This window comes from Panonychus citri, unplaced genomic scaffold (assembly GCF_014898815.1).
Source record: "Panonychus citri isolate SS breed McGregor unplaced genomic scaffold, ASM1489881v1 Contig00144, whole genome shotgun sequence".
Classification (NCBI taxonomy): domain Eukaryota; kingdom Metazoa; phylum Arthropoda; class Arachnida; order Trombidiformes; family Tetranychidae; genus Panonychus; species Panonychus citri.
This window is the reverse complement of record NW_026515549.1, coordinates 1,045,645-1,072,968: the sequence shown is the minus strand read 5'-3', so window position 1 is coordinate 1,072,968 and position 27,324 is coordinate 1,045,645. Positions and strand designations below refer to the sequence as shown.

General features: G+C 30.9%; 4 protein-coding genes across 4 annotated transcripts; 1 reads left to right on the top strand and 3 right to left on the bottom strand.

The window, feature by feature from the left end:
• Window positions 1–970: 970 nt before the first annotated feature.
• Window positions 971–2,095, bottom strand: LOC128396451 (uncharacterized). Its single transcript, XM_053357040.1, has 2 exons — window positions 1,936–2,095; window positions 971–1,857 (listed from the first exon to the last, which is right to left on the bottom strand). Exons 1-2 carry the CDS (start codon window positions 1,967–1,969, stop codon window positions 1,019–1,021), a joined length of 873 nt encoding a protein of 290 aa, XP_053213015.1. The 5' UTR covers window positions 1,970–2,095; the 3' UTR covers window positions 971–1,018.
• Window positions 2,096–5,699: 3,604 nt separating this feature from the next.
• On the top strand, window positions 5,700–7,968 carry LOC128396449 (tyrosine-protein kinase Drl-like). The gene is made up of 4 exons (XM_053357038.1): window positions 5,700–6,403; window positions 6,597–6,724; window positions 6,790–6,889; window positions 7,449–7,968. The coding sequence occupies exons 1-4, from the start codon at window positions 6,283–6,285 to the stop codon at window positions 7,754–7,756; spliced, it is 657 nt and encodes a 218-aa protein (XP_053213013.1). The 5' UTR covers window positions 5,700–6,282; the 3' UTR covers window positions 7,757–7,968.
• A 3,504-nt stretch (window positions 7,969–11,472) lies between these two features.
• LOC128396447 (putative uncharacterized protein DDB_G0282133) lies at window positions 11,473–14,761 on the bottom strand. Its single transcript, XM_053357036.1, has one exon. The coding sequence runs from the start codon at window positions 13,912–13,914 to the stop codon at window positions 11,647–11,649; it is 2,268 nt and encodes a 755-aa protein (XP_053213011.1). The 5' UTR covers window positions 13,915–14,761; the 3' UTR covers window positions 11,473–11,646.
• A 10,106-nt stretch (window positions 14,762–24,867) lies between these two features.
• Window positions 24,868–27,057, bottom strand: LOC128396410 (uncharacterized). Its single transcript, XM_053356987.1, has 2 exons — window positions 26,362–27,057; window positions 24,868–26,208 (listed from the first exon to the last, which is right to left on the bottom strand). The coding sequence occupies exons 1-2, from the start codon at window positions 26,402–26,404 to the stop codon at window positions 25,079–25,081; spliced, it is 1,173 nt and encodes a 390-aa protein (XP_053212962.1). The 5' UTR covers window positions 26,405–27,057; the 3' UTR covers window positions 24,868–25,078.
• Window positions 27,058–27,324: the final 267 nt, after the last annotated feature.

Here is a 27,324-nt window from a genome sequence, read left to right as displayed (position 1 = left end):
ATCAGTAAACAATAAATTAATTAAGGAAATTGTTTAATTGAAATAGTATCACTTTGTTGAGAATTGTAACATAGGAAACGGAAATTTGAGAAAGAGAGAGGATAAGCTTTAACTTGAGGTTAAAGGTGAAGTTGAGAGTAGAGAAAAGGTAAGAGATTAACTGTAGGTAAAGGTGTACAACTGATTGATTTGGAAAAGGAAATGGTTAAGGTATTTATCCAGGTAGGGAAAACATGTGATTGGTTACAAAGATTTAGAGCGGGATAAACAAATGTAATAATTAGTTAATTGTTGATGGAGAGAGAAAATAATTAAGAGGGAAAAGAGACAATCGAAGCGTTTCCCTTACAATTTTAGTTGACGCGCCTAAGAATAGATTCAATAATTATTACAATATAAAAGACCAAAACGGAATGGACAGTTACGAACGTAAAGTGATTATGGGTAAAGTTTTCAGACTAACTTATCGAAATTAAGATAAATTAACAATTTTCTAGACTCATTATGTTCATCATGATATTGAATTGGAATTTATTGTTGACTTGTCTTTCTTAAAGGTATCGATTGCTTATTATACGAATATCAGCATCATTCGAGTTCTGAACTTTTACCTGGGATTTATACGCCATTGACGAGTATTTTGATAGCTATGGGACCTTCGATACTTGATTGTCTTGGACATGATTCGCTATTTTGGGTAATACTAAGATTCAATCACGAAAAATAAACAAACGAATCAACTGACTCAATTTATAATCTCATTACTAATCAGGAAAAGAGTGATACTGGAAATGTCAGAGGTACAATAATGAAAAGTTTCAAAACCAATATCAACCGTAAATTAAATGTCACTTATTATTACAAATGTGAGTTACCACCTCTTGGAACTGTGCAATGCATTTTTATGCATTCGTTCATTTATTGATAATGAATGAAAGAAAGGATAGGAAGTAATTGATTATCACAAACATCCTTGGTTACCAGTATTTTATTATTAATAAATTGTTGATCATTGCACTCAATATGAACCACGTACAGCTAATGGAGAAGTTGTTGCAACTTCTGCATCAATATTTAGATCGAAGTATGTTTTGTTAGACATTTCTGGTTGATAATTTGGTGTATTAATTGTTGGTTTAGATGTTGAAGCTGATTCTTTATCAGCGAGATAATTAAATTGTGAATAGAAAAAGTCAACAATTGTTTTCAATCTTTTCAACGATTTATCAATCTCATCTTTTCGTGGATCATTAATATTATTATTATTGTAAGGTTGCCCATTGTTGTAATTAGTGGTTTTAATTGTGTAAAGATGGTTAATAAGTGAATGTAGTTCATCTTTTGCCAATGAGATCGATACTTGTTGCAATCGATTACAATTCACATTTGATTCCTTGTCCTCAATATCAGAAAGGTAATTTTCAATCAATGTGATGGTTTGGTTGTGTAATTTGTCAAATGTCTGAGTTTTTAATTGCTCCAATATTCCGTCAACAGTTAACTCGATATTGGTCATTCCATAAGAACCAAAATCAATTGGGTAAAATTCATCGACCATAATAAATTGTTCAACAAAAAACTTGACCTTTTCAGTTCCATCATGGTCAAAATAATCGGCTTTTTCCAGAGCGGTTAGTTGATTACTGAGTAATTGTAAGGTTTTCTCGGCTAAATCAAATATATCTCGTTTAGATTTATCCAAGTCTGTTAATGAATTTTTGATTTTCTTAATCATTTGTTGATTGTTATCCATTCGAGAATGAAGAAAAGAGATGATCAATGGTGGACTGTATTGATCGACTATTTGTCTTAGAAACTTGGCTTCTTCTAGTGGAGCTGTTGATGAGCTTTCCAGTCCTGGAAATATCAAATTGTAATCAAGTAATTTAGAATAAATCATAATTTAAAGAAAATTAAACTGAAATTACGACTTACCCATGGAAAGTAGCACAATTATCAATATTTTCATTCTTGCTGAGTTTCCAATTTGTTACTAACTAATTCAATTCGAACATCAACTTCAACTATCTACTTATACTAATGAATTTAGTTGCTAAGTTTATAATTCCAGTTTCATCGATCAAATTTTCTAATCAGTTATTCAATTAAAGCTTTTGGGTTCTCTATTGTTATAATTTTGATAATTCTAATGATAGCTAATCACTACAGATAGAGACACCCCAAATGCATTGATTTGGAAGACAATAGCCTGTGTAGGGTGTATTTCTTGATAACTGACGAAGAGCTGAAAACTCAAAGGTAAAGTTAAACGAGAAACTTGGTGGAAGTTTTTTGAGTAAGCTCATTTTAGTGACTATTCATATTTTAAGAGCAAAAATACCGTTATTCTATTAGATGAGAGTTTTCAACATTCTGAATTTAAAGAGTTTAATTCAAGAAAAACAATAAATTTCAATCCACGTGTGATTTTTTCCTGTTCATCCTCATTTTCATGGAACTTACAGAAAGAAGAACAAAAAATCTGCAAACTTTTTTCGCAAATTCTAATGAGCACATCTTACTACTAGCTGGAATCAATCTTAACAATAATACTTGATGTTTATCATATTTTATTAAGTTATCATTATGAAAGGTTGTATTCGATTAAATTTATTCTAAATTAACTTCGAAAATATAAAAGGAGTACATTATCCACATCCATTTTATATTAGTAGTTACTAACAATAAGATGCAAAAGTTTTTTTGATTTAGAAGATAATATATTTTCTCAACCCTAAAGATGGATTAATGATAATTCAATACAATCTAATCTATTAGCGTTACAATTGATGATAATCCCATCGAGTGATTTAACACCAAACAATAAAATGTGTGTAGGTTTAGTGTTTACATCCTTCTCATTTTGTTATTAATAAATTGATGATAAGCTGATCTATTATCAACTAGTTTCTGCTTGACACTTTTATGTTATAAGTCATTGAAATAAACAGAATGATAACAAATCATGATTACAGGTAAATCAACATTTTCTGGTTATGAGTTAATAATCAACTTGTTGTGAAATCAATCTTGATGATAAGAATCATCAATAGACAACAAATGCAATTGATTCCTGCCTTTTTTGAGTGATGTTAATTAGCTTCTGTTGATTAACCAATCTAAAGATTGACACTTGGGCCAGAAGACAAATTACTTTAAAATTAATATAAATAATTTAATCCATTTAAAATCTAATTGATGTTTCGATATAATTAGGAAATGGTAAGAAAATCTTGATGCTATTAACTTTTCAATGAAATAAACTTGTCAACATGAGAGTCGATTAATAACTAATTAAAGTTCATTGGCTTGATAATTAATGAAGAAAAGTTTTAATGTTAATGATTAAACCCTCAGAATGTTCATGCTAGGTGACGATCTTAATTTTGTCAATAGAATTTTCTTTCAATTTAAATGAAAGTCACGAAATGATTGAAATTGATTAATTTATGAGTAACCAAACAAGACCTTCAATTTAATGAATGTTATCATGATTAAAGTTTGATCGTCTTCATGAGTACCAACAATATAATGATTATTAGTTCAATTTGTTCTGGTTCATGTTCACCAATTATTTCGGGTTCACCTTTCATGATGTTTCTATAATCATAAAGTCCTTGATAATTTAAGTTATCAAACCTTTGTAAACGTCGTGATTAAGGTAAAGTCACTTTGAATTATATTTCGATCATACTTTTTATCTTCACAATTTGTCAGTAAAATTGAGACGAAGATTTTGTTATTTATAAAAATCATGATACAAGATAAACTCGCCAATTCATGTTACCTGAAAATTGTGTTGCAATTGAGAATTTCATCTTGAAATTTGATAGAAAATGTCTACATGAAGATGGTGATCAGTTGATTGTTGTAAATTCATTTTATTCCGGCGATTATGATGGTGTTGGCGATGATGATGAGGGCGATGGTAAAAAATTATATTTGATTAGCCGATTGATCATCTTAATCTCTCTATCTCATTCTATTTTGATGTAGATTCAACAAACGATGATATTTAAATCATTGTTGCTATTTTGTTGAAAGCTAATCTATCATTTTCCATTCATCATCTATTTGATCTTCATCATTTTTATCAGAACTTGAATATAAATAGTTTCATTGTTTGATGAGCACTAATTAACTGATTGACCAACATTTGTTTACTTTTACCTATTTTAGCCACAAGTAAGTGATCAATCGTATCGATGAGGTTAACGCTAATTTCTGTAAATTTTAAGGTTAATAATGATAATCAAAGGTATAATCAGCTTGTTAGCACGATTTAGTGATGAAAATGCTAAGATAAACTTGAATATCCTGAAGGTATGTTGATCATAATAATTCATTTACTCACTTTGGTTGATTGTTTTTTCGTGGATTAGATCAATCTCTTTTCGCAAGTTTTATACTGTCGATAATTAAAAACAAAAAAAAAGTCCATGAAGTTGTTCATTAATTAAGCAATTCAATTAACTCAATCAATTAGAAAAAGGGAAACGATTAACTTTTCAGAGTTTAATAACTTAATTGTTGTTGTAAAACAAAGATAATGAATACTAATTATCTCATTAAATCTTTTAATCTTATCGCATTGATACAGTTTTAATCTAAATCTGTGAATAACAAGGATAAGATTTTCAAGTTTTCTTTATTTCCTGAGGTTGATTAATGCATTGAAAGTTGGTCGATTGATTGAAAGATACTTTTCAGTTCTGCAATTAAATTGTAATTAAATTTCTGCGAAATTGAAATAAGAAATTGAGATTTGCCAATGTTTTAGCTTAGTTTCAGTTTAAGAACTGTTATATGACCTCTGGGAATCAGATAATTAATTTAAATTAATCAGCAAACTATTTATTGATTATCAAATAGCTCATGGCTCTCAAATCAATCCGAAATAATTGTTGCTTCAAGTAACTAACCTTTCGCTTCACCAGGCCGATAATTACAAAGGTTTTGAATCAAATCTGATTCATTTCGAGAAGTTCATTAAATTTGATTGATAATCTGAAAATTGATAATCATTGTGAGCATTTTCTCATATTTCAACATTTAATTAAATTAATTTGTAGCTACAAAACAAGACATGTTATTAATTTTATTTAGACGATAGAGTTTATCTCATTCTACTAATAAATATTATGAATATGCAAAAAAATTGAATGAATATTTTAGATTAATCATGATTAAAATGAAAAGAACTGTTTGTTTGATGAAATTCATTATTATTATAATTCTATCATTTCATGAATTGAATTTATTTCTTTTTACCTTTTAATCACAAATCAAAGTTACCTCAATGTTATTTCATCTTCATCTTTGATCCTCATCACAAGAAATAAAGTTAAATAGAAAACCTGATCTACCCCGCAAAGCCAACAGTCAACGTCTCTCAGGTCACTTCATCCTTGCGAAAGGATGGTCAATATCTAGGACAATCAAGGAAGATTCATGATGATTAACAAAATGGAAGAACAAGAGACTCAAAAATCATCTTCTTACCTTCTCACTTCTTGTTCCTTTTTCTTGCCAACAAACGAAAACTCAGGTAACTACAATTCTAGAAAGAGGATGATAACAAGCAGATAAAAGAAAGAGAGCAGTAGAAAGAGAGAGAGAGAATGAGGGAGAAAATGAAGATAATAGGGAGAAGTAAATAAGAGAAAAGGCAAAAAACTTACCTTTTAGGGCGTCTTGAAGAAGAGCCACTTGAGGAGAAGAAGAAGAAAATTCAGTGTTTTTACCTTCTCTCTATCAACATGATGTTCTATCTGTTGCTCATGAATTTTTCTTCCAACTCATTCACATGGAATACAAACAATAACATGATAGTTTTTCAACTGTTTAATTAAACGATTGATTAATTGGTCAATTGGGTAATTATTGTTCCTCCTCTTGTGTGACTTTTGTTTACCTGTTAAAGGTGATTCTTCATTGTTTGTGCTCTTTGTGTATCAACAACATGTTGCAACTTTTTTCGCCTCATTTTTTATCCAATAAAGTCAACAGAATGTGATTCAAGCAGAAACTGATCATCAGATTAATGGATTAATGGTCTTGTAGGATCGTAGTGATTAGTGGAATCAATTGGATTATTATTATTATGCTTTTCAATTACATGTTTCATTGGTTGTAAACATTCAAACATTGGTTCATCGGTTCATTTTTTGTTCATAGAGGTGATAATGTTCCCAGTTGACTAACAATTAAAATAATTAGTGAACCATTTGTTGATTGTTCAAATTAATGTTATGACTTGATGTTAATCTAATATCAAATATCATGTTGGTCATTTCAATCAAATGGTTAAACCAATTCCTTGTGCTTTTCTTAATTCTAATCAAATTAACTCATGGATTCCTTGATTTCTACATCAATCGTGATGAAGTCTCTCGTTTAATCGGTATGAATTCAGTTCTTTCATGAAATACTCTATTTTCTCATACCTCTGAATTATTCTCACCTTTTGATTTACTTTTAAACTTTGATTTTATCACTGATCCGATGGTGAGATTTACATCAGGAAAAACCGGATCTCTAATAATCTCTCAATTTAACCATTTCTTTATCTTCAACACTAATCCTCTTGATCGCAGGTCTTCAATCTGATATTTATTATGTTAAAAACGGAACCGTTAATGAATATGCTCTTGGCTTTGAGATGCCGGTCGATGCTAAGATTTGTGATCTTAATTTCACTTGGGTTAATTTAATTGGTCAAAAGGTAACAGAAAATTTAGATAATAAATACAATATCTTAATCATAATCTTATTTTATCTCATTTTCAGATGCCTTATTCAATTAATCTTCACATTGACAATGTTCATGCTCTTGGAACTACTCATATGAACATCTCAAGACAAGGTTTTGTTCCCAATGAAGAACAAGGTAATATTGATATTCTTATATATTAATAAATATATTTCTTTGGGTTTCGATTATTTTCAGATTAGTATTAGCATCTTGATTAACTTGTTACCGCTCAAGTTAATTAAAGTGCTATCAAATTATAATGAAACAATAAAAGGTATAAACTGTAATACACTTAGATGTTAGCTTGATTGATTAGTTTAATTGTTATTGCCAATGGTGATCTTGAGATAACTCATAATATTGACAGATAATTATTGATATGTTACCACAATTTCAGGTTTATTTACAGATTAATGAAATCGAGATAATCATAATTAGTAATTAACTGTAATTAATTCTCGAAGATAATGAATAATTAATATAAGTGCCATTAGCTTTGGATTTCTGATAAACTACCGAAACCAAAAGTTATCACTAGTCATCTAATGATTTATTGACTCTAATGATTAACTTAACAATTGAAAAAGTACCAGAATTTATCATCGATATGATTCTTGATTGTTCCCTATCAGCATTTCTTAATTTCGGCCATTTATCGAAACACAACTAACTGATTTTCTATTCTATTCTCTAGTTTTAAGCATCGGTTTACCATGTATCGGCAAGGAAGACGTCGAAGTCCATGTTTCCATCAATGTGAACATTTCGGTAGTTGAATCAAATGAAAAGATATTTTTATCTATTAAACGGAATCGTATTTGTGCAAAGGGATTAGCTCATACGATTTCAGAGAGTTCGTTTGAAAAAGTGACCTCGCCCTCTCTCATTCAACCTTCCATTGATTCATTCACCTTGATTCTTTGCTTTGTCTTTCTGTTTGTCTTCCTATTTGTCTTCCTGTTTGCCATTTGCTTATGTATTTGCAATCGACTGTGCCAATGAATTTCTGAGTCAAATTAACTTAGTTACTATTGTTTTATATTCTTATTAATTATAAGTCCACCATGAAATCAATTTGTACAGTTACTGAATACCATGATTCCAAGAGGTGATCATGTTAATCAAATGTTATCCAAAGAGATACAAGTTTCTATCTAAAATTTAATAACGATTTTTGTAAAATAACTGCAACAATTAAACTGATTGCGAATCTATTTGTCTGATATTTGAATTATTGATGAAACATGAGAATCCAAACTAACCTGAAATTAATTAACGAATGTAATAACTAAGAAAACGATTAGTCAGATCATTAAAGTATCAGTGATGTTTAATGACAAAAAAATCAAATAAAATTTAATTACGATCATCACTATTATTATTATTACCATCAAGATGATTATTATTAAATGATGAACATCCTGAGTGTGGGTAGACTAAAGTTAATTAAATGTCCAAACAAGTTTCGACAATTACAGTTATATCAGATTGTTGAATAAAAAGTTTCTAAAGAGACTTTAAAGTTTATAATTAATTAAGTTAATATTTGTTCAATGAAAAGCAGAACTAAATTTATCGTCATCAAAACCAACGAAACCTTTTGATTATCGTTACGATTACAATCAAGTCCAACAATAGAGCAAATTAATCTCATGATAATTATCATTAATTTAATTGAGAAAAGAAATCAATCTTTAATTGTATTCAATATATTACCTTAAAGTAATGAAACGGTCAAAGTCACGATTAACCAGCAATTAAGCAGCAATTGTGTTTACTATTAATTTGCTGATTTCTTGATTGTCTATTATAATATCTGCTCTTTTGCAAGGTTTGGCCTCTTCAATTAAACTTTAATTGCTATTCATTTAATTTAATTAATTGTAATCACTTTTTACACCTTCAGAATTAAATTAAACTATTAAAATCCTGCAAATAAATAAATTTGATTAAACTTTATTTTGTTTATGTTTATTGAATCAAAATGTTTTCTAAATTGAAACAATTTAAATTATCCTAGTAAGTGAATTAATTGTTACTCTATAGCAATTTAATTAACCATCATCATCCATACAATGAAACAAAGCTAATTAATTCAAAAGAAACTAAATTAAATCAAATTGAAATTTTGTAAAGGAAACTTGTTTACCTGTATTATAATAATTATTAATAATATTTAATTAATTTTCATCAAAAATTATCATATTGTTGTTTAAAAACAAAACGAGTCAATTAAATTGTAGTCAAAATGACCCGAATGACCTGAATGAATGACCACTATTACAGTTGAGTGTTTTTGGCCAAATCGTTTCATTCAAATCTTTTATTTGTTATAAACTGAAGGTGATTCCTGATGCCTGGAGAATTCATGATTATCATAGATCGTAAATCATGCAATGATAAATTGTTAATTAGCCAGCAATCAGGAAGATGTTTATCCTTTAATTTCATTGATGAATTTTATTCAGCATTTACAGTGAACAAACAATTTTATTTGAAAGTTTATCTTGAACCATTCAGTTGATGTTCTTGTGCCTTCGTTGGTGGATGTTGATTTTGCTCTTGATAACAATTCAAATTGCGATAATCATTGGAACCTGTTTATTAGTAGCAAATTTAAGTTATCGATTGATTGATGATATAATAAACATCACAACTTATCTCATGATATGAAGGCCACGAGACAGAGACGATGATGTTATCTTTTGTAGCAATTGGATATGAACGCCTTAATTATAAAACGATAATTATTGTTACAATTAAATCTAATTGTTCCTCTAAACTAAACACCTCAATCGCCATTACTGAATTTCCAACTTTACTCAATAATTAGAGTTAAAACTATAATTAAATAAGAGCAATTAATTGCTAATAATACTTGAATTTTTTAATTATTTCCAAATTTTGGCAGCTATCAACTCTTCGTACACTTAATTACAGTTAATTATTCTGCTCTTGTTTTTAATTCTTTCAATAAATAGTGATCAGTATTGGTAATAATCTCATGATAGTCATGAAAAAACAATCAACAGATTGTTTTGATTCATATGTGATTTCTTTTCAATCTTAACATTAATAAAATGAACAATTAACATCCGACTTCATTATCCATGAACGGGTATGAAGGGTTACAAATCCATTCAATTTTGAATCTTCTATCCAATGGTTGGTGATCATTAATTAAAAAAGTGTCGATCCAACTTGTTGTTTCAAATTTTTCATTAAAAATAAGAAAAAATTGTCAATTCAATGAGTTTATAAACTGAATTTCTATCTGATGAGCATGATAAAGACTTCACAGGTTTCGTTTGAATGAACATTAAAAGTAATTGTGACCATAATCATCTCAACCAAAGACTATTCATCTGCAACCATTGAAATGATTACGTGATTTCAAGTATCACTTTTTTTCTGGCAAAGGTAAACCGAAAAAAGAAAACTTTGATTCATGATAATTGCACAATATTTTCAATTTGATAAGATAAATTGTTTACAATTGATTCACTTTTTGAATGAGTGTTGACACAATGGATACATAGAAAAATAAGATTTAACTTTCAAGCGATTTAATATCAGGATCTCTTTTAATCTTATTTCCGGTTACCGAAAATCCATCAATACACTTAACCTTTGATCGTCCGAATCATTAACTCAAATATACTAATAAATATCAAACGATCAATAGTTTCATGGGCATTTTCAGGGGGAATGAGTAATAAAACTATTTTATCAGCTACTGAACCGAGAACTTCCATCTTCCTATTAAATAACTCACCAAAGATTGAGAATCTCCTTTTTCTAATTATATAAAAGCGCAAGTTAATCAAGTTCATGATTCGACTTGGAATCCAATCGAGATTGTCAAGGGTTAAGGTCATCTTTCTGACCTCAGTGGATCCAAAGGCGATCTCTTCAAGTTATTATTATAACCAAAACGATATTAAAGATACAACAATGGGAAGGAAAAATTAGAATAAAACAATAAAGAGATCAATCATTCTATTAATCAAGTTTAGCTTCCTAATCAGTAACTAACATTGGGCTAATCTTAATTAGGTCAATTAGTGTATTATTTAATCAGCTAATCATTAGATTAAGTTCTGTCCACAACCAATCAATCAAATTTTGTTTCTACTTTTCTATTTCTCATTTTAATGGCGTAAACAAATTAGGGTTGATATTGGATGAAATTAATACAATTGAAGGATTGGTCAGTCTTGTTGATTAAATTGATTAAAAAATAAAGGAAGATAATCAAAGAAGGAAATTGACTTTATACTCATTCACAATTAACTAACAGTTTTTTCATCAATGAAAGTTGATCTTTTCTCTATCCATCAATTTAATCTGAACTTTAAATGAATTTGCACAAAAATGACTAAATGTTTGTTAGTAATTAGATCATGAATTTGATTATGAGTTTATCAAATAATCATTTTCATTGTTGTTGATTAGTGCTGAACAAATTACATGAATAACTGTAATCAAATATCTGATTGTGTCAGTCATTGTTTTTCAAGTTACTTGACCGAAATGGTCAAGCAAATTTAATTGCTACAAATTTTAATCTAATACTTTCTATCCGTAATCCGTAATACAATTAATAACATAATGAAACATTAATTTGATTGTAAACGAGTTAATTATATCAAATGGATTCTCATGAAATTAACCTGCAAGGTTCAACCATCATAGGAAATAAGTTTGAGTCCAATGAAAACAAAAACAAAAAAGTTTATTGAGATTAAATTAATCTGGTCAGGTGAATATGATTGAACAATTAAGCCAAAAATTGATAATATAAGTGAATGTAAATAACGAAGGATATTATTAAATAAAATTAAAGGATAACAGTTTAAGTTAATTGGATAGTTTGATCACAATTAAGGATATTAAGGATATCCTTGTGATGATCTTAATTTATTATTCTGAATTATGGTTCTCAGCTGATTCTTTAGGGTGAATCTTGTATTATAGTCGTTAATCAGCTCTCTAACATCTCTCTTATTCAATCCATCTTCATCTTCTGATTGTGGGTCACAATGAATTCCATCATCATCGTCTTCATCAAGATCTTCCTCTTCTGAGCTTGTCAAGTCTTCCATCGGAGTCCAACATTGTTGACGATTCGATGATAATGGTGGACACTTATTTACATTGTTATCGTCGCTATTGAACAGATCATCAACTATGATTATTGGCTCTTCGTTGAAGGGTAAACGACGAGGTGGTGGAAGATAAGGTTTAAGAACAACCTTAATCTCTTCTTCATCATCTTCATCTGAATAATTGGCGCTGTCACTGATCGATGAGTGATTAAGGTGTTTCAAAGAGTCCAATCGAGTGATACTTTCCTCTTTTCTATTTGAAGAGAGATTTGAACAATCACCAGAGATGAATGGAAGAGTAGGAGGAGGAGGAGGTGGAACTGAGGGAGATGATGACAACGAAATTGGTGTGGTTTCTCTTGGATAGTTTCCTAAGATCCATTGGGATCGATGATTTGCTGATGATTGTCTTTGATTATGGTTGGATGATCGTTGATAATCTGGTGAGGAAGGAGATGAACAATTAAGTAATCGGTCTGGACCAATTAATCCGTCAAGATGATAAGAATGGTGATTGGACTGAATATTGTGGTTGATTGGACCATTTAGATTCTGGTGAGCACGAGTTTTATTTGACATCATATTTGATATTCCAAGTTTAGGTGACATTTGACCTTCTTGATTGTATTTGTTTCTGTCAAACTCATAATTGTTAATCTTTGATGGATAAAGATCAAGTGCTTTCTTATTACTGATCCCGTTCGGTCCATTGTAGCCTCTCGAGTCTTGGTTTAGTCCAGCATTTGGAGTTGTCCGTTTTAAGATGAAATTGTCATCAAACACCGGCGGTAATTGGGTTGGCTTAGTATTTTTAATTAGCTGTTCGTTTGAACCAGAAATTAATCGATTATTTTTATCGTTCATTTTATCTCTTTTGAACATTTTGCTTACTCCTCGTCGACCATTTTCATTTGCATCACTTGCTCCTTGATCTTTATCGCTCATCCCATTGGGAGAATCATTGACAGATGATCTCAAAGCCAATTCTTTAGCAATGAAATCGTTTATTTCATTGAGTGAAGGTTCGTTTGATTCTGGATAAATGTGACAGTTCATTTCGTCGTAGTTGGTGTATCGATCGTCTCTTTTTCCATGATTCGAGTCGAAATTGGGTGAAGGTGATCCCTTTAATCTGGGTAACAGAACAAAATTGTCTTTATGTGTTGACGAATTATTCAATTCTGGACAATTCTTGGCACTCGAACTACGACCAATAGGAAAATATGATTTATCACTTAACCGACGGATTAAACCTAATTTAGATTTATTCGAATCAGCTGATGGCGTTGACTTTTCTTTGGCTTGTAAACTCCTTTTACTATCTCGATTATTTGAATCTGAATAAATGAACATCATGGATGAAGATGACATTTTAAGATCACCATTAGACCGAATTGGATTGTATTCATTATTATTGTTCCCATTTGGTGCATCATTTGTCATTCGATTAACTGGAACTGGTGGTGCTGGTGCTTTATACTTCGCACGCTGGATCCTCGCTGCCACTCCGTTACCTAAACCCTTTCTTAATCCTTCAATCGATCTCTCGGTGCTTTTATCGGATGTTGACTTATCTTCTTGGGCAGTTGTATCATCAATATCTCCGTCGCCCAGTAGATCAGCTTCACTTTTACACCTTCTTTCACGTAATATTGCATTTAACTCAGGATTAAGTATATCATCGGGTGGAGTTAATAATAACTCTTTGCCTGAATTATGATGACGATGGTGATCGATACCTCGAATGGTCCCTTTCTGAATAAGGTTAACCCCATTTTCAGTGGGTCGGAGGATTTGATGAAACGAATGTGATCTTGGCAGAGGAGGAAGAATAGCTTTACCGGATATCTTATTAGCTAATTTATCTTGATTAGAGTGATGTGAATGTGGAGAAAGGTGATGAGGGTGAGGGTGAAGAGAAGGTGAGTGATAATAACGGGAAAGTACATCAGGATCTGTCAAAGTGTATCGCTCATCACCTCGAACACCAAGAACAGAATGAGGTCGATTATTGTATTGTCCTGATGTGTTTTTGCCATTGTTGTTTCCCATTTTCAACAATTAACTAATTGATGGACCAGATTTTAACAATTAACACTTAACTCAGAACAGGATTTACCGTTTCATTTACGATCTTCAATAACCTGCTTTTCGTATGATGTTAAACTTGTTGAAGATTTTGGTGAGTTTTTCTCAGAAACTGTTCCGTTATCAACAATATTAATATAACACAATTTTCCAAACACAATTGGTCACATTGCCTTGTCCATTTTATGGCTTTTAATTAATTCAATTCCTTTTTGGTCAATTTGATAAACAGAGCGAGTTGAGAGTAGAGAAGATGCTTAACTTTAGAAACATAAACTTATATTTTGTAGGGAAAAAGTTGTTGAATTTTGTTGTAATTTGTCTGAAAAGACTCAATGAATTTGTGTATTTCTCATGAACACATGATGATGCTGGTTACAGAGTAGAAATAATAATTCAAACAATAAGCATAACGGAGCAAAAGTATGGAGGTCACTATTACTTGTGAAACAAGATCAACATTCATTTGGTTGAGAATCAAACGAAATGATGAAGTTTGGTGAGCGGGAGAGAGAAGGAGGAGAGGGAGGGGATGCTGGTGATGAAGAAAATGGGAGAGAAAGAAAAGAAAGAACAAACATTAGAAGGTTATCGTACTCATGACCAATACTATTAGACGAGAATTTGTCTTCTCTTTCTTTCTGGAAACTCAATGCAACTTTTTCCACCTCATGATGATCTTTAGATGGAAAAAGTAACCAGAATCAGAATTAATCTTAAGATATTGTAAAAAAAAAGGTAACAGGGTTGAGAATAAAGTAAAAGAGTAAAATGTATAAAAAAACTGTTTCTTGTGGAGAAAAGAAGGAAGATGAAGATGAAGATGAAGAAAATGATGATGATGATGATGGAAAAGTAAGAGAAAAGATTGTGTCTTAAAAACCAGTTTGTTGATGGACAGACTGGTTTCTTAATGTTCGTTATCCATTGGTGTGATTCTGATTCTTTGAAATGTTATCATTGCTTTGGTAAGAAAAGATTATAATAAAAAGATGATGAGAGAGGAGGAAGAGAGAGAGAAGGGAAAATGATGATAAAGGAGGAGATGGAAAGGATAAAATAGAAACAAAAGAGAAAATAATTATTATTATAATTCGAAATCAAAGTAATGGTCAGTAATAATTTCTAGCATGTCCATCACTTAATCAACCTCAATTTTCACTCAATTTTCAGATTAACACGCAAAACTTTTAAATCTACTGAAAATTGTATTTCGTTAATCTTTTCATGCTTCGTTTCGACTGACCTTAAGGGGCACTGGGTCAAGGTGAACTTGAATAGAGACTCAACAAAGGGGCAGTTTAGGGTATTGAAAATGTTCAATTTTCTTGCTTTTATTGATCATCATTTTGACAGGTAAATAACATATCTCACAATCAGATTAAATGAAGATGTTGTGTCTTTTTCCATGATGATGATGATGATGATGACAGATGAAAATCATGTGACTCGGTGGATAAAATAATGACCATGAGAAAGACAATAATCCGTCTTGATTTGAGACAGTGTTCAGAATATTTAAACTTGGCATTGATTCTTGGATTTGAGTCAAATAGATTCGGTTTCAATTGTTGTTGTCATTCAAGATCATATTCATTGAAGCCTGGACAATAAACCAGATCATCCTTATCCTTATCCTCATCATCAACCCAATTCAACTCATTAAGAAAAAAAAAGAAGAGCCATTTACCAGGAACAATTGAATTGAGAAAAAAAAAAAGATTCAAGAGAAACCATCAGACAGATAACAACATGATCATTTCACGAATAAACTTAAGATAATCTTATTCTTATTCTTAATCAAATATAATCTGACCCTTCCTTTGAATTACAAATAGCCACAAGATTTACCTGTAAAACTGTTCACAGTTTGATGTTTACCTGAACACAATCAACCAGCATACAAATAAACAAATAAACAAAAAAATCAAACAATAAACAGAATCAGAAAAAAAATAGAAAAATAAAAATAAAAATGAATGGATTCATTTGAGATAAAGTAAATGTTAATCATCCTTTATTACCTTTAATCATAATCATTATGATAGTAAATAATTTTAACTTTAAAATAACGGAAAAGGTGAAAATTATTTATTACAAGTCATTCATGTTTTCACTTAATAAACTTAATTATCCAAATTTTCATTATTTGGTATTTGATGTAATTATAAAGCGTCCAAACTAAAAATAAACGTTCAAACGTCCACTAAACCAACGCGATTAGAATCATGTTTCATTCACTGATTTAAAATGCTGCTCATCACCTCATAAGAAAATAACACCATGATAATCGTTTTCACTTTCGTTTCCTTGGTGTCGACAGAAACATTCATTCACTTGTTATTCATCGAGATTGTCATGAAAATACCTGAAGAAATGATCACGATAATTGATTATAAGAATAGTGTCAATTGTTATGATATTTTTTGGAAAGAAAAGTTCATCGAGCCAAGGAAACATTGAATGAATTTGATTATTCCAACATCATCATTGATATTAATAGTTTAGTTCTGATTAGTTCAAAGTGTTCTTGATTAAATTGATAGGGAAAATGTTTCATCTGTATTCACAATTGGATTGGATTAATTAAATTATTCGTTTGTACTTGAAACATATTAGTTATCATTGAAATGTGGTTAACAATTAACTCAACCATGAAGCTAATCCATTATTGTTTTATTATTATATTGATATGATTAAGAGAGAGAGAGAGAGATAATCAAGATTAGTTTGTTACTTTTTCTTAATATAATCTGAATTTTTTTTTTGATGGTTAATATGATTAGTTGACTGAACGATGATGGTGCAAATGATTATTATTATATCTTCATGACCTTTAAACAATTAGTGAATCAATCTCATGAATTGAGTTGACAGTTACAATACAAATCGAGAAAAGTGAATGAATCAATCTTAATTACGATACTAATAATACAAATGATGAATATAATTGTTATAATATTGATGATGAATTTAATTGTTAGCAGATTAGCTGAACCGTAGAGAGAGAAAATTGTCAACCCAAACCAGGGAGAAGGAAAAAGGTGTCACTCGATGATTCTGATTCTGATTCTGTGATAACGATAATGATTCTGTAGATGATCATGTAAACATCGCGGTTATGAAATCAATTGAACAGGTAAACAAATAAAAACAAAAACATTACTAAAGATCAACATGATTAGCATTTGATATTATTGAGATATTTTGAGATATAGACACAATTAAGATCAACGGATAATAATAATCAATTGAATTTCGGCAGATTATTAACATTTACAATTTTCTTTCGCTTCAGGACTAACCCAATTTATTGAGAGCAAACTGATGACGAAAACAATAATCGTAATGGTGAATATTAAGATAATAAGAGAAATCGATTGAATTTGGTCAATCAACGGTCATTGGAAACCAATTTTCTCTTATTCGATTTCTGTTGATCAAAATTATAACGAAAAATTTACATGATTATCAAAGTTTTATCGAAAAAAACTTCAATCAGTAAATCATTTCTGTTCATCTTCTCAAAGAACTGATTACCACAATTGATTTTACACGGAAGCGAAAGGACCTTAAATACGGAAACAATTGTTATTGTCAATTAATTGTGATCGTTTCTCTTTGGTTATTCAACTGTATTCATCTAATTGTCTCGTTTTATTCCCATGATAATGTAAAGGTTTTCATCGTTCATCAAATTATCTCATTATTAGATGAAATTTAAAGTACTAGTTGTATGTGTTTGCAAGATTATCATAACTGATTACAATCTTTTCTCATTAATTGTTGTCTTAACAAGTTAATAAAATCATCATTAATCAAATGGTTCGACAAAAAACTGAAAAAGTCAAAAAGATGAGAAAACTTTGAGATTTTTATATAAAATTGATGACACTTTTTATCTTCCTTAATCTTTACTAATCTTACTTAATCTTCATTCAAACTTTATCTCCAATGTCAAGGTTGACAATATCATGTTGACCTTTCTGTGTCCGTTATATTAATCCTCATCTTCAATCATCATTTGATTAACTCAATCAATCAATCAGAAAACCAACTAACGTCAATTAAATTTGTTCATCCACTTTTTCTGATTGATTAAGACTCATATTTAATAATCTTGTTACTTTTATTTTGACAAGTTATCAATTAACTTAATCATCATGATTGTTTACTGATTGTAAACAAAAATGTTCAACTTTGTTTTGGTTGCTGTTTTTCAGGCGTGATTTTTGAATATTTAATAAAATTAGCAATTGATTAAGGTTAATTGTAATTAAGATGAAGTGAAATTAATTATTCGACATGAAAATATAAATAGAGGTCAAATAGACAGATGAGATGTTGATCACTGATGAAAAGTGGGTTGCAAATGAGCCCACAACGATTACGATTATTAATAATCTAACTTCCTACAATTAAGTAAATTAGTAAACTGATTTAACTTAAAGGTGTGTTTTCTGGTAACTTGATTGAAGTTTTATGTTGATGGTTGAATCTCAAGTGATTACTTCAAATGAAACAGTTCCAGTTAAAATATTAATTAGACATCAAGTGAATCAATTTATATATAATTTAACTGGATTAATATTTAGAATGCGTTTAAAATTAAAAATAATAATTCATTTTTACTTTAACTGTTAATGAAAATTTGTACCCAATCAATATTGTGAGATAATGAGAGTAATTATCATGAAATCTGGCCACTTGATAATGGAAATCAATTGAGATAAAAAAGAGAAATTAAATTAATGAGAGTAACTGTTTGATTAACTAGTGAAACTTGATTAACACCGAAAAAGGTTCGGGCCAATTGCTATTTTGGTAATAGTTCTGACTCTTCATTGCGACCAAGTAAACATGTTATCATGTTTAATGATGTTTTCTGGTCACTTAGAAAATTGTTATAATCAAACGATCATCATGATAATTAAGATTCAGTTTTAGATTTTAGAATCAGTGAAATCAATATTAAATTAATCATCAAAGTTTCATTCTAATTCAGGTTTTCATCAATGTTTTGCTATTTTCACTATCACCTTTATGATAATAGTGTTTATTTTATTTTATTATTTTCATCATTTGATGAGCAATCAAAAGTCATGATAGTCAAATGAAGGTCACAAGGCCACCGGCGAGGTTGATAATCAATTTGATTGTCAAATAGATTAACATGAATTTCGTAAGTTTTAGTTTTTATCAGAAATTGTTGATTAAACACCTCAAGATAAATTGTATTACATTTATATTAATATAAATACTATTAAAATGAATTTCAGTTCATCAATGTTTCCATCAACTCATTAAATGATCTTTGCAATTAATATCAATTTATTTTCATTTTGTTATCAAGATTTAATTCTCTTGATTTGACACTTTTCGAAGACTCGATTCAAGTACTTATTTTTGTACATTAGTTTTGCGATGTAACGAAATCAAATCAAATCCAAACCGAAATCATGGACCAGCAATTGTTAAATTAAGGACGCAAGTACCAATCGTTATAACGAAATCTCAAAGTTGTCACTTTTAATTTGAACATTTATGCGGGAATCTAATTTTTACAGAACTTGCTCAAGATCAAATAAGAGAATTTTTATCAATTATCATGAATGAGACTCATAATAAATGGAATCGATGAAATTTACCAGCACATCGAATTGATTGATGAGTTGTAACTTCTTGAAGTGAATTAACTATTGAATTAATAGTGTAGTTATTATTGCAAATTGGATCGTTAATTGATGATTATTGCTCAATTTAAGTTACAATTATTGTGTCTCAAAAGTTGTATAATAAACTACTTGCCTTAAACTATTCCCTATGATTGATAATTACGATGATTATTTTGATTTAGTTCATGTAAGTGGCTGATTAAATTGTTACAAACAACTTCAAATGTATTAATAGTTAGTTATCATCGCTTATCCAGTGAAAACATAGATTATCCTTTGATAATATTGACAATAAGAAAATACTTTATACAAAATGATAATAATCTTCCTAAGGAATCCAAATATCTTATTGGTGAAGATCAATTTAATCAATTCAAACTTAATTTATGTAAACTCTAATGGGCCACAATCGAGTTCAATGATTAACCATGAAAGGAACACGTTGAAACACCAAGAAATTGTAATTAATTTAATGTTTGTTTTTCTGGTTCAAATGTAATCAATTTCTAAGAAAAACTTTTACCCGAAGATTGGACACTTAATTTATTGATAAAATACAATCAATTGCTGTTTAATTAAAGAGCTTGAGATTATTTATTGCAGTGTTATTTTCTCAAATAAATTATCACTTATTATAAATTATCTTGATTACTTTACATCCCATTCATTTGATTGTGTAAATCACATCAAATGACCAATCAAACTTTTCAATCACTTTAATCCTAACCTTTGCTATTGATAATCTTTTCATCTTTCTTACTTAATCATCCAACAATTTCAAATTAAAACAAATATTAACACAAGATAATAACAAGTAATATTAAGAAAGATCAAACAAGAAAATATTCATTTAGTGACCCCCCTTACGAGGTTAATGCTTCAAACATTACATTGGACATAATCCAATCGCCCGAAGGCACTGGGCTACACGCTCAGTTTACAAGTTTGGTCTCAAGTATTAAAATAATTTCATGAATTTTATCAATCTTTTCCTTGATTTCTTTTCCTTCAGACAGGTTCCAATCGTTCATATGGAGATGTTGGGTGGATTTACATGTGTTCAGGTAGTGGGATTCAGGACGTTTTTTGTTCTTTTTTTGATCAATGTCTCTTATTAACATCATGAGTGTGGAATACATTTTTACTATTTTTCCCACAGTGTACCCGTGATAGAGATTGTACACCTTCTCAATTCTCTGTGGAAATAGAGTGTGAAAGAGGGAAGGTTTTCTGACAGCCATCGTCATTTTTTCTGTTTTTTCTACGATCTCCTCCTCGATGTCCTTTGGTGTGGTTATCATGTTTTTTATCTTTATTTTCTTGATTGGCTGATCTGTTACTTTGTTTCCGATAGTTTCACCCGTCCAAGTGTAGGCCTTTTTGTGTGAACTGACAATCTTTATGATGGCTAGTGTCGTGGCAGCTTTTTGGTATTTCATTACGTTCACAGGTAACTTGTAGTTAACATTGTCTTCTTTGTGCTTATTTACAAGTAAGTGCGTTGCTAGAATATGATTTTTGTGCTCGATGTTTTCAGTTTCATATATTACCAGTTCATCATCAAGAGTTATCTGATTACCATCAATTGTATAGAAGACGTTTGGTAGTGATGAATATTCAACTTTCTTTTTCCAGAAACTCTCTGTTTCAACCTTTGATGGTTCTTTAAAGGTAATTTGTTTTTTCATCTCTTTGAGGATAGGCCATTTGTTGTAGTCGTTTGATGATCGTTTAATCGCCTTTATATTTGCTTGTAGCCAAACAGATAAGGGATTTCCAATATTATATAAGATTATTGGAGCCCAAGATGACGTATACTTATCCAAGTTTAACGCGTTCCTTAAATGATGATTAACTTCATTCTGAAGATTAGCTATTAAATTCAGGTAATTGTGATTTCGAAACAGTGCATGTGGGCCAAAGTGATACATACATGAACTGTAATGAGCATTAATCGTCATCCTCTGATAATGAGTCGGTAATTTTTTGATTATTTGAAGTTGATGTTTGATTGATGGATTGTGTTCTTTAATCATGATGCCGAGATTTTGAGGGTGGAGTGAGTAGGCAACGTACTTTCCAATTACTTTAACCATTGATGCTTCAGGATGTGATATGATTTTCGTTTTGTTAGGATTGATTGAGAGATTGATTTTATCGAGTTCTTCTCTAACCACTATCAGATGCTCATCTTTCTTCTCCTTGGTTGACAGTATTATTAAATCATCAGCGAATGATATTATCCTTATTCCTCTTTCCTGTATTTTGCCTATTGCTTGATTCAGCCCAATTATAAAGAGGATTGGTCCAAGGGAGGAACCCGCTGCTGTACCTTTATCATCGCTTTTATAATAAATTTTCCTCCCCAGTTTGAAGCGAAGTATTCTGTTGGTGTGAAAGGATTTAATCATCGATAAGGTACCATCGTCTACATGGTTTTTTAGCTCAGTATAAACTGCTTCAAGGTTGATGTTTTCAAAGGCTTTGGTGGCGTCGATTGATATTCCAATTTGAGCATCTCCAATATGCTCTCTCAGAATAACATGAAAATCGCCACCATTTAGATGAGAGTGATAAGCGAATTGAGTTTTTTCATGTAGAATTTGTTGTAGAATTTTTTGGAGTCTTTTTGTTAAAATTTTGTCAAAGATTTTTAAGATGAAATTTGATATTTTAATCAGTCTCAGAGAACCATCAGGTTTGGGTATAAAATGTGCACCGAAAACTTTGATGTGTTTAGGAACCAAACCAATTTCGAATGCTCTTTTTATTTCCGCGATAATTATTACTTTATTTGTTTTCCACAGGCTATTCCAGGTCTTAAGCGTGAAATCATCGGCATTTCCTGATTCCTTATTGAACTTTAGGTTCTGCATCATCATTTCTTCCATCGAATTTACACTTGACTCGGTTCCAACTTCCTGGATTGATGTCGGTCTTCTCTTATCAAACCCTACAATATCGTATTTCTTATTATTGTCCTCAAGTTTCCTAAATAGCTCCTGTTTGGATTTTAGAAACGAATTTAAGATTTTCCACATTAATTCTGAATTTTTTCTAATCTTGAATAGATACTTCATGATTCCCTTCTTTCTGTTGATTCTTAACTGTAAGCACCTATCTTCTAAATTTCTAATCTCTTCATTATTATTGTTCTCTCTTCTCTTCCTTCTTATTAAGTTTCTTATTCTTCTAATTCTTCTATTATTGGAGTGTTTTTGTACTGAAATTAGCCTACCGAACTTCCTTGGTATCTCTATTAGATTCTTGAAGGTGAGCTGAACATTCTGATCTAAAATTTTCATTATGTCGAAGTTTTCAATTCTCCTAATTCTAACGTGTTGTTCACTTTTTACTATTTTTCCTCTAGTTCTAATTACAATTTCAAATTGTCTATGATCTGTCACAATTGGGCACTCATTTAACACGTAGTTTTCTATGTTGGTGAAGACGACATCAATCCAGGTTTTCTTCTCATTTGCTTGATACGTGAAATTATCGGCTCTCGGTTTGTTGATGACTTCAATGTTGTTGTTGCTGATGAATTGAGCGAGGATTCTACTGCACTCAGGTCTTGTGGTTCTCATTGACCATAATGTGTCTTCCACATTCGCATCCATAACTCCGATGAACGGGATTTTAACGAGCTTATTCGCCATATCCACGAATTTACACATATTACCTCTCAAATCGTCATGGGCAATGTAAGCTCCAATCACAACAATCTGAGCTTGTTGATACTCGATGAGAGCGATGATACAATTTCTTAAGGTTGTATCATAGGCAATTATTTTCAGACTCTTAGATGTTATGATGATTGTTTGATCGTTTAGGATGATTTTGTCTCTCAGATAACTCAGAGCAACTTGTCGATTAGCTTCCACCAGCACAAGTATTTTTCCCGTTGATTTTAGAGTCTCATCAATGAGATTTCGAGTAACTTCCTTACTCTTTCTAGCATTGAGATAAGTCATATGAATCTTTTTCAGCGAGGATCCAATCATATTTGATGTTATGGTTACGAGAGGCCTTTATGATCAGCTTACGAATATGATGACACTCAATTGATAAGGCTGAGTGATTTCCAGCGCAATGAAAGCACCTCCTGAGATTTTTTTCACTTTTTGCGAGGCACTGGTGATGATGAACTTCTGAGCAGTAAATACACTTCGCTGGTCGATTGCAATTTTGTGTGAATTGATGTTCTAAACAGGCACAAATGTCAACTCTAAGGTAATCGAAGATTCGATACGTTGAGCCCATACAGGCGATGTGACCGTCGTTATCGAGTAGCTTGTTGCGGTTGAATTCACTTATGTTGACTCTTATTCGTTTTCTATCAGGAAAGGAAGTTACTTCACTGACACAGGTTTCACGATCTCTTCTAAAGTTGTTCGAGATTATCAGATTGTTTGTTAAGTAGCTGAAAGAGTTGACAATTTCTCTTTTCACGTTGAAGTAAATTGACGATTTAGAAGCACTGAAACAGAAGATTCCAACCTCAGGGAAGATTTCACTTATAACTTCACAAAGTTCGTTCCTGTCTTCTTCAGAATTAGTACCAATTTCCAATCTACCGTTTCTTTTCAACTTGAAATAGGTAAGTTTGTTTGATGAATCAATGATCGACTCACTCACCAAGGCGATTAAGTGACTGATTTGTGATCGGTCTTCCAACACAATTTGAATCGAAAACTTTTTATCAATTTTTGGAACACTTTTTATCCAACCAAGACGAGCAGCTTGCAGTTCTCTATAAACTCTTGTGATTTCCATTTCATTTGTTCACAGAAAAGGAATTACAACTTGTATCATAGAGTTCGATCTCATGAATGATTCATTGAGTATCTCCTCTGTGAGTAGTTTGTCTTAACCCTCGGTGGGAAAATCGCGAATGTCCGTCGTTACTCAGGGTTTGACCATAGAGCTTAATTAATTTATCTCTCAGATTAATACTAATACTTTAAGCTTTTATTTCTATATTTCTGCTGTTTTCAAGTGATTAGTGGGCTTACTGATTGAAAAGATAAACAAACCTTAATTGACCTTCCATTAGTGCTAATTTATTTTAGAATCATAAGTCGAGTCTAATTGATCTTGTTTTTCATTTTAACAGAGACAATTGTTATTAATTGAGAATCCTCATCATGTAAATGTTAAAGAATCATAGTTAATAATTATCACTTGAGTGTTAGTAGTTGTTAATTGAATTTTAATTGTAGTTAAATTGTTTTTGGGTTAATTCGTTTAATTAGCAAGTTTGGGTTAATTCGTTTAATTAGCAAGTTTGGTTAATTGTTTGATTTTAATTTGGTTAAAGGATTTTTTCACACTTGTTTAATTATCGTAGTTAACTTGTTTTCGTATTAATTATTTTTAATTAGCAAATTTTGTTAATTGTTTGATTTTAAATTTTCTTTGTTTTTTTGTTGTTCAATTTTTTATTTACCTTTTCAAGCCATGATGTACTTGTACTGGTAGTTCTTTTTCTCCATCTCATGCTGAAGACGATCCATGAAAATCAGGCACTTTGTTTCAAGGGCATTCTCACCAAGTCGATGACAGTTGGGGCATTTCCATTTATGAGGTATTTCCTTAACTGGACAGGATTCATGAAAATGGTTAGTTCCGCCACAGTAGGGGCAAAGGCTCATTTGAGTGCATTTGTTGGCTAAGTGACCATATCTCATGCAGTTTCGACATTGCTTTATATCGAAGTGATCGACCACAGTCACTCGTTTATAACCTGCGGCAATGCAGCCACTGTTTTGTTCCATCCACTCCCTGAGTGCGGGGTCAACCTCAACGATAACATCATAATTGTTGGCAGTTTTGTAAAAGTGTTTAACACACATCTTCCAACATTTTTTCCAACGATTCTTAACATATAATCTATCCATCCATAGATTAATTTGATCAGGATCGAATTTAACGCCAATGAGTTTCACTTGTGGATCTTGGATCGGTGGAATTGATACTTCCCACTGTGGTTTATTCCTTTTGATGAAGTTGAATATTTTTATTCTATCCGACGTATTGGTACACTTAATCTTCGCTGAGTCGAAGCCCGAGGTCACCTCCTCAGCTGAACCAGAATCTTCTGTAGTTTCCTCGAGTAACTTTTCCACCGCCTCAGCTGTAATCTGTCCAATCTTCTTGTTCAGTTCATTTTTTACTCCAGGTATTCTCACTATTATCGTGTGGAGAATCTTGAGATGTGATACATTATACCATGTCTTTGGCATTTCCGGTCGACGTTCAACTTGTATTGACAAAAGATTCTTTATTTGATTGTTGGTGAAACTTTGTATTTCAATTTGGCCCTCAGTGTTTTGTTCCTCTTGATTTCCTTGGTTGTGAATAAGCATCAGTCGTTCAAAGAATTTAGCCAGCTCATTAATTGTCTCCGTTGGAAAATTTTTTAACCACAGTTCATCCTTCATCATCAATTGGAAGTATTTGATTATTGGAAATGCAGTGAGTTCAGTCAGAATATTATCAATAACCAAGTTTTTATTATTTCTTTCCTCAAAGTAATTCATCAGTATTTTAAATTTACTTTTGCTTGATAATCTCAGGTCTTCTGTAATTGTTAATGTTGCATTTATTAGTGTTTATTTCAATATATTATTTTAAATCAGAGAGTTTTAAATATGAAGGTTTTGAATATTTGTATTTTAAATCAGAGAATTTTAAATCATCACTTGGACAGTATATAGTTTTGAGTTGTACTTACTTAGCCTGCGAAGCTCAGTGGTGTTTCCTGGATTATCCGACATCTTTCAAGTGATGTGAGGTGTCTAACTGAAGCTTAGAGTACGCACAGTTAATTTATAACACAACTTTTAATTTACTATTCAGATTTTACATGAAAATTCACCAAAAACACGGAGCTTAAAAAAACGTGACTTCACCCAACTTTATTCATTAAAAAGTAAACTAATTAACCAATAGATGGCGAACATGTTGTTTCAGCTTCGTAATTAATTTGATGGACTATTTTGCTTTTTTAGAGTCGTAACTTGAACTTGGAAATACCCTTAATTGTAATGGAAATCTCAACATTTTGTGATTAATTAAATCGCGAAACTCTGCGGGAAAAGTTTCTGCCCAATTATTTATTCGAAACTTTTTGTTTTCTTGGTTCACTCAATTGTTGCCTCATGAATTGAATCTAAATCGTTAGATGGCAGCACAATGCGAACAGTTCACTTTCGAAAGGTTCACTTTTTCCCTGCCTGCTCGAAAGGCTATGGACTGGAATCGAGAGAATCGTGTTCACGATCTGGATTTTGGTCCAAACATCGATTTTGAAATGTTCATTCAATTCAAAATATCAAACCAGAGCTTCTGCAAATTGAAAAAAAAGTTCATTTTAACTGATCAAATGTAAAATAAAAAGTTAGCTAATTATCACAAAATAATAATTAATGAGTGAGAAAATTATAACCCAAAGATAATAAAGTTAAAATCAAAATACCGTTAGTGAAATCTTGTAAGCCCACAAGTTTCATGAGGAATTGGGTTTGTAGAGTTAACTTGAATTATGTTAACTTGTTAATTCCGATTAAGTAATTAATCTTTTTCTCCATTACCAGTTTTTCATGCGATAATTAAAGTTAAATGTTATCTCGTTAAGAGCCGTAATTTAATGAAATAGGGCAATGAGCCTCAAAACATCATCAATTGGAACGGTATT